Source organism: Carassius auratus, unplaced genomic scaffold (genome assembly GCF_003368295.1).
Source record: "Carassius auratus strain Wakin unplaced genomic scaffold, ASM336829v1 scaf_tig00016457, whole genome shotgun sequence".
NCBI lineage: Eukaryota > Metazoa > Chordata > Actinopteri > Cypriniformes > Cyprinidae > Carassius > Carassius auratus.
In genome coordinates, this window is record NW_020524677.1 from 109484 (window position 1) to 120673 (window position 11190).

At 35.6% G+C, this 11190-nt stretch overlaps 1 protein-coding gene across 3 annotated transcripts; it reads left to right on the forward strand.

The window, feature by feature from the left end:
• Nucleotides 1-389: 389 nt before the first annotated feature.
• On the forward strand, nt 390-10958 carry LOC113075214 (adhesion G protein-coupled receptor E1-like). Of its 3 annotated transcripts, none has more exons than XM_026247875.1 (18): nt 390-667; nt 2349-2432; nt 2719-2868; nt 2950-3102; nt 4497-4664; nt 4811-4854; nt 4944-5063; nt 5468-5621; nt 5714-5830; nt 5943-6130; nt 6213-6395; nt 7139-7333; nt 7417-7634; nt 7728-7794; nt 7961-8052; nt 8186-8354; nt 8700-8795; nt 9679-10958. In XM_026247875.1, the coding sequence occupies exons 1-18, from the start codon at nt 640-642 to the stop codon at nt 9718-9720; spliced, it is 2268 nt and encodes a 755-aa protein (XP_026103660.1). In that variant the 5' UTR covers nt 390-639; the 3' UTR covers nt 9721-10958. The 3 variants fall into 3 exon arrangements, with proteins under 3 accessions (XP_026103660.1, XP_026103661.1, XP_026103662.1); XM_026247876.1 differs by having other exon boundaries at nt 6225-6395; XM_026247877.1 differs by having other exon boundaries at nt 4497-4643.
• Nucleotides 10959-11190: the final 232 nt, after the last annotated feature.

Consider the following 11190-nt stretch of genomic DNA (forward strand, 5'->3'; position numbering starts at 1 on the left):
GTCACACGTACAAATGCACACATGCATCTTCAGCATTAACCAGCAGAGAGTATTCTGCTACATAGATAACTACATATATAATAAATGTTTCATTTCATTTAATGCTTCATTATTAAACTTATATTTGATTTACAACTTTATCAGAATGCTTTATTTGTAAATAAATACATTATATTTATTATTATTATTGTTTTTTTAAATGCTTCCTAATGAAATAGATTCTGCGAACAGATTAGCAGCAAATGAAGAGTTACTCAACACTACACTGACATCATGAAGACCATTTTTATTCTCTTGTTACTTTTTTTCCTGCTCCCTCCCTCTCGGTGTCACCCAAAGCAGGGGGCTGGACCAACAAAACTCTTTTAGGCACTTCAGACTTGTTCAGCATTAGAGTCAGCGAGAGAGACACAAGACCTAGTCTGAGAGCAAGACATTCAAATATAAAAGCCTCACTTTTAACATTTTTTTTTCTTTCTTTTCTGGACGGTGACTCTACTAGCCTTGCATAGAATCCAAAGATAGTTGGAGACGAGCCTGAAGAAAATCGACTTTTGAAGAGCCTCAAAACTTGTATGGAATTATAAGCCATTTTCATTATTGGTTTTTCATTTTGTGGGTTTCTTTCACTCTTTGACCATGCGGCACAAGTATCTGCTGAGTCTGGGTGAGTCAAGCTTCAGATTTCTTCAGGATTGAAGTTTCCACTGATGAATGTAGACACAGATGTTTGTATGGAGCCACTGTGTTGTTCTGTTAAATGAAACGTTGCCCTGCCAACAACTGCATAATCATTGAGGTTTCAAAAATAGAGAAACAGTAAATGGGCATGAAAGGAAACTGCAACAGAGAGGAAAATCTCATGTCACACTGGGGTCGTTCTTTTTTTGTCTGAAGCAGGGACTGTGAGCTACAGTAATCTGGAAAGCACCAGCTGAATGTGACTGATGAACGAAGAAACACAACATCTATTGGTCTTCTAAGAGGGTTTTGCTCCTGCTTTCATAGTCTTTAGACATGCTGTTTAATTGTTTGGAAAATAGCTGTGAAATTAAATAAGTGATTTTGGGAAAAGATGCAAACTCATTATCCTTTAAAGTCAGTGCACTAGTAAAAATCTAAATATTGTGAGTTCATGTGATATTGTGAGAAAATGAGTTAAAGAGTTAGTTGAAAAATTAAGGTTTTGACATAATTTACTCATTGTCGCTGCAAACCTCTATCGCTTTATTTCTTCTGGGAAACACAAAATAATTTATTTTGAAAAATGTTGCTAACAAAGCCACTTTGATAACCTCAAAAACACACTTAGAAATGTCCTTTTTTATGCTTCATGCAAGAATGAAAGTCATACAGGTTTGAAACGACTTGACGGTGAGTAAACAATGACTCTTTTATTTCGGGGTGATCTACTTTAAATCATGACGTTTCTTGGCTTTGATTTTGACAATGGGAAAATATTGGCGGAAACCAAATCAGGACAGGAAATCCAAGGTGTTTTCATGTGTCCACAGCTGAGAGGTCCAGACTGATGGGACAATGACATCAAACTCAGGAAAAACTATGACGAGGGAAAAAAGTGTTACATAAACCGTACTGTTAAACTGAACAGAATAAGCACAAAATCATAAACATATTGTTTGCCTGGTGCTTGGTTACAAAAAAAGAAATTAGCAAGACCACACCTTAGGTTATGGCTGAGTCACCGATGTGGTTGTAAAAAGTGTTCGAGCACTTTTTAACAGTCTTCTGGCTGACCAAGCCTGTGGTCAGAGCATGTGACAGTGTGTTGATCTGTACGCTGGCTCTGTAAGTTAAATCTGTTAACCACAGTACAGCGCAGCACCACACCCATCGCTCTCGAGCAGTGTACTTCCTGACTGGACATCATCGCACTGCAACTGTCATGTACAATGAGTGGAAATACAAGTTTTTTTCTTTGATACGTCTTCCAACTTTGTCTAAAACTGTTACTCCTAGTAAACTGAATGCCAAGAAAGCCATTATAGGCAATAAGTCATTTGGTTCATTTTAGCGTGTCTTACCTATGAGATTAGGATGGGTCAAAATGTGGCTCAGTTTGATATGCATTATTTCAATATACTTAATGTTACCATTTCATTACATAACTACTTTAATCAAATGTAAAATTAACATGAATTTATTAATTAATTTCTGAATGACTTTGGTTTGAATTTTGACATTTCCTAAATCTATCTGCATGTTTGCAAGTTAACATAAAAAAATATATCAGTTTATTAGTGTGGTCTCATAATTACTATATGTGCATCAAACTACACCAAAGACACTAAACCTGCAGTAACAGACTCTTTATTTTCTGCTCATAGTTCTTCTGTTAGCACTGACAGAGAACATCCTGATGATAACAGCCTGCAAACCTGGACAGAAAAAAAGCGGGGGAAAGTGTGTAGGTATGATTAAACAAGCTAACATATACAGTATGATACTCTGATGTCAGAGCTTAACAGGATTTGACTTGGGTTGTCCATGCCAACATTTATTCACACACACACAAACACACACACACACACACAAATAATAATCAAGTTTTGTTGATATTGTTGTATATTACTGAATAGCTGGATATTCTATTGCAGATATAGGACATATCACTGAAACAGCTCTTATTAATGAATTGTAAATTAAAATCAGGAAAAGGTGCTATGGTTATTCAGACTTTCTCTGTTATTGTTATAGATGAGGATGAGTGTGTGGCTGATCCATCCATTTGTGGAGAAAATGCAGCATGCTTCAACACTATTGGCAGCTACTACTGTCAATGTCATGAAGGATTCACACCTCCTTCACCTCATAATTTCACACAAGCAGATGCGATTGAATGCCAAGGTAAAGAGAGCTTGATATGATGAATCTTACATGATCTATGCAGCAGAGAAAACATCTGAATCTCTGTTCATCTCATTTCAGACATCAATGAATGTGTGGTCAACAGCACTGATTGTGGTCCTAATACAACATGTAATAATACTGTAGGAGGTTATAATTGCACATGTGCAACTGGCTACATTTCCAACAATGGAAAAGAACTATTGAATTCAGGACAAGGAGTTCAGTGTACTGGTAAGAAAGTTTTAGACCTTACAAATTTATTGGCCATCTAGTGCTTCTGCTTTTGCTTAATGACCCAGAATTGACATTGGACAGTGTTATGATTAAATATTTAATTTTATTATTAACTTTTTATGAGAAGTTTTAAGTTACTAAATGAACATTTCGTGCTAATTCAAAGCACAAAATGCTGTGTATTAGTGGTGGGGATTTTCCAGTGACTTGCTGCAGTTTACATTAATAGGGCGCGCGTTAAACAGACGAAACAGAGAGGTGAGCGAGACAATATTCAGCACAAAAACATTCATTGTGCTGAAATATCTGTTGTTTAACATTCATATTTAGGTTTAAAAGTGAACACGACGTGCAAGTAATTTATGAGAGTAGGAACTGTGAAGGGACAGCAGTGTGTAATTGTCAGAATATAAATATCAGTTGCTTTTATAGGATAAAAAATGACTGACTGTGATTAAAGAGCATGTGATGTGTGTTCCTACTGTGATTTTATTCATCTTTATTATCTTTATTGTTTCAGTATTCACTATATAACTTACAGTCATTAACACATTTATTAAAACTAATTTATATAAGGTTTTTAACCAGTTTTGTAAGGCTTGTGCCACTGCTGCTCTTAACTAACAATGTTGGTAATTAACTAAATCATTTTTTTAGCTTTCTGTATTGGTTAGATCTCCAATATGCTTAAGTTTTTTCGTAACAGCTTTAAGATATTTTTAATGCTATAATATATAATTATTGCTGTTATCTGTGGAAGAAAGGCAGAAATAATTGTCAAGTACATTATAGTGTTTTTTATTCAGATACCTAATTAGTCGAAAAGTACATAAACAATGCCAGAAAGCATGTGAGCTGTTATCAAAGGAAAAGGCCATTTTTGTTATTATGTTAATAAATACTATTTAGTTGTTTCAGTTTGTTATTTGTCCAAAAATTACAATAAAATTTTTATTATATTTTTTGACAGATTCCTAAAATATTTCTGTCTTACGACAGGTGGTCTAATAAATTAAGTACTGTATGTTTTCATAGCATTCAGCTGGCACATTTGTTTTAAGGACATCGGGCAGAATGTGCAATGGTGTGTTTTTGTCAGTAAAATTAAAATAAAGAAAATAGGGTGTTTAATCCGATTAATCGAAAAAATAATCAGCAATCTAATCGATTATAAAAATAATGGTTAGTTGCAGCCCTAGTTCATCTCATTTCAGACATCAATGAATGTGAATGGCAGTGTTGAATGTGGTCCTAATACAACATGTGTTAATACTGAAGGAGGTTATTACTGCACATGTGAAGCTGGCTTTTTGACCATCTGTTTGATTGCAGTCTTAGGTCAGAGTTTTCAGTTGACATGTTTTTTTTTATTATCTGTCCCTAAATTACAGACAGAGATGAATGCAGTGATCCCAGTTTTTGTGGAAAACATGCATCATGTCATAACACTGCTGGAGGTTTCTACTGCATCTGTGAAGCTGGATTCAGACTAAAGTCAGGAGGAACTAACTTCACTGATACAAGTGAACTCTGTGAGAGTAGGACTAATTCAAGTTTAGGTTCGTTTTTGAGAAATCTAAATGCTGTTTTGATGTTGTTGAAGGTGTATGTGATGTTGATAAATCTATATGTGGAGCAGAAGACTGCAAAAACAGTAAAAACGGTCATGAATTTTGTTTATAGTTTTGTTTTGTTTGTTTTTTAGATCTTATGTCTGACGTATTATTAACTGTGATAAAAGCATCCCAGGTACAGCATAACTTTTACTGGATTACTGTTACAGAATACTTCTGTCATTCATAATTACCCAGAATTCTGATTTCTCTTTTCTGTTTTAGCCATTTCCAGAGTTCACAAATCTGGCCTCTTTGATGACCAACATCAGTCAGATACTGAATCAGAGTGAACCTGTCAGAATGAAGGACTTTACAAAACTAGACGGAAAAAGATTTTTGCAGGTGAAAAATCAGTCCGATTTGTAAATTAGTTTTATTGCAAAAATACACAAGTTTGGCTAAATATATAACCTTGTGAAAAAAGCACATCAATTAAAAAAATAATAATAATTTACATTATTTTATACAATAATATTTGCAGATTATATAATATTAATTTTAAAAGAAGTCCACTTAAGTGTACCTACAGAGGTTTTCATGACTGTTTCTTAACACACTTAAGCAAAAAAAAGTGCACTTTGTGATGTTTAATTAAATTTTCTATTGTCAGAAAAATGAACAAAGACATAAAAATATGACATTAGAGTTTACCATAAATGCACTTAAGTTCAATAAACTCAGATGAGTGCTTATACTTAAACACTGCCTCGATCCACAAATCTCTCTCATTTTCCCCACTCATACAGGCATTTCAGAATGCTCTCGATGATCTGCTTCGTGGTGGCTTCAGTGCTGATAGTGCTAAGGTCTCAGCGTTGTTTAGTATTGTGGAAAGCATGCTAAAACTGATAGGACATCAGCAGTCAGAAGGCCTGACCAGGAGAGAAAGCGCTACAACTGGTAAGACCAAAATATTACATGTCAGTATCATACATCCACTTCACTGAATTCAGTCTTACATTTGTAATGTGTTTTTTTTTTTTTCATTTCAGATGTGGAGCTGTTAGTAATGAGGGGCAATTCTCCACCTGAGGGTGATTTCATGATGAAAACTAGTGGAGCACAATTAACCTCCCACTGGGAAACAGCAACAGGAAATACATACCTCGGTATATATTCCTAATTTATTTAACAGAGTAAATAATAATAATAATAATAAAAGTAACTTTTTTATTATTCGACAGTATAATACATTTTTTACTGTCTTTGTGCATCATCCAGGCTTCACGACTACAGCTCTGCTCAGCTACAAAGGTCTGGAGGAATCACTCAATGGCTTTTTTGACCATTTAGAGACACAGAAAAATGAAACTTTCAAGATCAATTCAAAAGTAGTGACCGCCACTGTTAGCAACAAAGAGACAAACAATCTAACGACACCAGTTAATTTCACATTTTATCACTTGGAGGTATGGAACAATTCTCTCAATGCACCACATATAATGTGTTTCATCATTATGATACACTATCAATTAACAATTCTTCACGTAGATTTCCCCCAAGGAAAAGAATGAGAAGCAAAGGCCTGTGTGTGTGTTTTGGGATCCTGAGCTGGACGGGGGCGCGTGGTCAACGCGGGGCTGCACTACAGTGAGCTTCAGTCCCGATCGGACCAACTGCTCCTGTAATCACCTCAGCAGCTTTGCTGTACTTATGGCTCTCTATGATATTGGGGTTTGTATTCTTACTTCTGTCACCAAAACTTGAGCACATCATAAAAGTTCAACTATTAAGACAAAATTATTTTTTTTTTAAGATAAATATTATGGGCCAGTTTGGGACAATTTAGCATTTCTACGGGTGATTTACTAACGCGCAAATTACAGAACACAGATGCAACATCTCATTTACATATCAACCAATACAATAAGTGCAGTAAAAACATAAAGAAGCCCTAAAGAAGACATAAAGAAGCCATAGTTCGTTGAAAAGAAACGGAGACCAAAAATGAAGGGTTTTGCAAGAAATTTGACGGAGCTGGTATTGCGTAACTCCAAGTTGAGGATCCCAAGTGGTCTTTTATTTCCTGAAGTACCAGTAATACTATTAATACTACTATTAAAAATTCTAGTAATTAAATATTTGCTTAGTTATCTCCCTCTAATTTGTTGTAGATCATTATGCTAGCTCAGATGTTTAACATTAGTCTCATCATGTTCCTTCATGCGCAAATGCTGCCTTGCAAAGTCACTAACTCGCTACCTAAGCTTGCAGACGCAGCCAATGATATAATATAGGAGGATAGCCATTCAGGATTGTGGGCGAGGGTCAAAGGTCACACCCTGAAAAACTGCAATGACTTTTAATGATATGTGCAGTGCAACAGAGGAATAAAATGCATGCAGCAAAAGACAGAAGAATACTTAACGTGCTCAAACAAATCTTTTAAGGAGACTCTTTGTTTTCTCTTTAAATAGGATGTGTACGAGCTGCGTGTGATCACACTGGTGGGACTGTCGCTTTCTCTGATCTGCTTCCTCATCTGCATTGTCACGTTTTATTTCGTGCGATCCATCCAGAGCACACGCAACACCATCCACCTGCACCTGTGCATCAGCCTCTTCATCGCCTACTTTGTGTTCCTCGTGGGCATCTCCCGCACAGAGAATAAGGTGAACTGCAGCTTCACACAGGGTCAGGTTTGTCCGGGTCTGATAATAAACATCCTGAGTGTTCATCACTTCCTGTCCTTCAGGTGGGCTGTTCAGTCGTTGCAGGTATTCTGCACTACTTCTTCCTGGCTTCCTTCTGCTGGATGTGTCTGGAAGGAGTGCAGCTCTTCCGCATGGTGGTGCTGGTCTTCAACACAACGCTGAGACCCGTCTATATGTTTGCCGCTGGTTATGGAGTTCCTGCTGTAATCGTGGCCATTTCAGCCTCAGTGAACGCAAGTGGATATGGCACCGAAGAGTAGTGAGTTTTAGACATTACTGATGTCTTTGCAGATGCTAATTAGAATTTCAGGCTGGTTTCTGATGATATTAAGATGTTTTTCTTTATCTGTAGCTGTTGGCTCAACATTAAAGATGGCTTCATCTGGAGCTTTTATGGGCCAGTTTGTGTCATAATTATTGTAAGTACCTTTTAACATGGCACTTTCCACAAATTTGTACTTTTAAACAACATAGTGTATGCTATTTTTGGAAAGTGCCACATTAACAACCATCAAAAATCTCATAAAAGAAATCTAAAGAATGACAGATGTTGTTTAAACTTAACGTTTTGTCTGTTCGTTCCAGGTGAATGTACTATTCTTCCTCATAACAATATCGAAGCTGGCAGAAAAGTTTTCCTCCCTCAACCCAGACTTAGACAGTCTGCACAAAATCAAGTGAGAAACGTTATTAAGCCCTCGCTACCAATCCAAGTTTGAAATAATTATGATTTTGTTCATGTTTTTGAATGACGTGTCTTATGCACTTATGCTTTTAGTATTTGAAGCAGGTCTTTATCTCCACCTACAGGGCATTTACGATTACTGCAATCGCTCAGCTGTGCATCCTTGGCATCATGTGGGTGTTTGGCTGTTTTCAGTTTAATGAAAACACTGTGGTAATGTCATACATCTTCACCATACTAAGCAGCCTGCAGGGGGTGCTGATGTTCATCATGCACTGCTGGCTCGCAAAACAAGTGAGTCCTGTTTATCTCCTTACAAAGATGTGGTGACAAAAATTGCCAATTCAGCATATTAACTTATTACCACAAAACACAAGATGCATCTTTTTAAATACAAATGCAAACTAATCTAAAACAAAAACACACACACCAACAATGTTTCTATTTTTGGGGTGATTTCTGCTATATAAAGATGTGAGATCTTTCAGAGAGTATTTGCATTAGTTGACTTCAAAGTTCATAAACACAGACTAAAAGCCGCTAAACTCTCTTAAACACATTTGTTATGATCATATTTTCATGAACGTAACAATGCACTTGCTGTTGTGTGTGACTAATGTCTCTGTGATTTCCTGACAGGTGAGAGAGGAGTATGCCAAATTCCTGTCCTGTATCTGCACACCACACAAGAGGAAATATTCAGAGTTCACCTCAAACCAATCAAGCAAACCGCAGGTAAACTGAGTCTCAAAGAGGAGCCGGTCAGCTCTTGCTAAGTGAATGTGTGCATGCTAAAGGAATAGGAAAATTCACCCTCAGGCTGTCCAAGACGCAGATGAGTTTGTTTCTTCATGGGAACATTACATCACTTCCTCACCAATGGATCCTTTGAAGTGAACGGGTGCCTTGAAAGAAAACAAATTCATCATTAAAAGTGTTTTACCATTGTTTCTGCCTAATATATCCTCTGTCCATAATATTACTTTCTATTGTGGACTGGTATTTTGGCGTGTAATGACACTGTTTAAGTTCAAATGCCTTAATGATGAATTTGTTTGGTACAAACATGCAGCTTTTCACTTTGCAAGATGCTAACTAATAAATCAGAGTGGAATGGATTATTGTGATGTTTTTATCAGCTGTTTAGACTCTCATTCTGACGGCACCCATTCACTCCATAGGATCCATAGGTTAGCAAGTAATGTAATGCTAAATTCTTCCAAATCTGTTCTGATGAAGAAACAAACTCATTTATTTATATCCTGGGTGGTCTGAGGGGGGATACTTTTTCAATAAACTTTCTTTTTTGGCTGAACTATTCCTTTAAGATTTTGAGATTATTAAATGTGTTTACTTGCTGCTTTGACATGATCCTCAATCAGGTCATGAGTTGAAGTGTACTCATTACAATAATTACACGGATGTCAGAGATCACATACTAACTGCACGCTCAGAAGGAAAATAGCTTTTCTCATTTGCAAGTTTCTAAATGCTTAAGAAGAGAGGTGATGAACACTGAAGCAAACTGAGCTGTGTGTTTTCCAATAATAATTATAGTTGTGACTGTGAATATAAATGAGCTAAACAAATCATCTGACTGCCTGCACTCTTTTCACAGGCCTCCAGGAGCGATACTCACACTGGTGAATCACACATTTAAGAGGTTATTTCCACAAGACCATTCAATTTTCCATCTGTTTGCAAGTTGGAGTGTCACATTATTTCTCTATCTGCTTACTGTGAAAATATTCATACATTGTATTTGGGGAATTCTGCTTTTAGGGGACCCTTTCCTTCCATCATTTTATAAAGAAAATGTTAACATTTTTAAATGCTTTTAAAGATATCTTTATTTTTCCAGGACATATTTTAAAAGCATCTCTTGTTCTTTTGCAATTGCTCCTTAAACTCAAGAAAATGATGCAGTTTGACGAAAAAGCACAACCTCATTTAAAATCGATACATGACCAATTATGTCCTTTTTTTGTGAGAGTTGTTCATGAAAGCCTTGTTTTTTTTTCAGTTAAATAGTTAAACTGAGCACTGTTCTTCAGAAAAATCTTTCAATTTATCCCGTTCAAAAAGATTTAATACATTGTGTTTCCTCCTAGAGGAATTTTACTGTTATTATTATTTTATGTCTTAAGCTGAAATTATTTATTTTAAATTCAATAAAACTTAATATTGTGTAATATTTTTCTAATTTAAGATTAATGTTTTCTATTTACATATAATAAGCCGTTATGAAGCTGTATTTTCAGCATCATTCCTCCAGTCTTCAGTGTCACATGATCCTCAGAAATCATTCTAGTATGATGATTTGATGATCAAGAAACATGTTTTATCATTGTCAATACTGAAAACTGGTGCTTGCTGCTTCATAGATTTGTTTTCAGGACTCTTTGATAAACAGATATTTCGAAAGAAATATATACGTTTTAACATTTTAATTATAAATGTCTTTACTGTCACTTATGGAAAATATAATGTGTCCTAGCAGAATAAAAGCATTACTTTCCTTGTTTTTTAATATGTTTTCATCAGTAGTGTAAATAACATCCTAAGAATGTTTCATAACATGCTTTTAAAAGTTTTTATTGACTTTTTATTTAAAAAAAAAAATGATGTACAATTTACATAAAAAAAAAGAGGTTTGATTGAGGTTTGTCCCATGATGTTCATACTTCTGAAAATGCTTTTGTTTTCCATATCATTATTCTCCATAAACTGGTTCCTGGTTTGTTCTGAATATTTAGTTACGGTGAAGCTGAGTGATACATTTTGCACATGAAGCCTTCATTTTCTGCACTTTTTCTTACAGTCGCTATTTAATGCTTATTGTGGTTTTTTGATGTTGCAGAGTTTTTCATATTAAAATGTTTACTTTCATTCCCCTCACGTCTCAGATGTCTGCTGCTTCTTTAAATTAGAGTCAGAACCTGCTTTGATATGCTAAATTTGTGAAAGTGCTTGCAGTCCTATTGTGGTTCGGCTGAATCTACTGGTACTAGTGAAACAGGATATCAAAGATTGAAATATGAGTTAAGACATGAACTGGTTGATGTGGCTTTTGTTCTGTAGGCTTCAAAACAAACGAGGGCTGAGTTCAAACAGAGATAAATCAATTTAT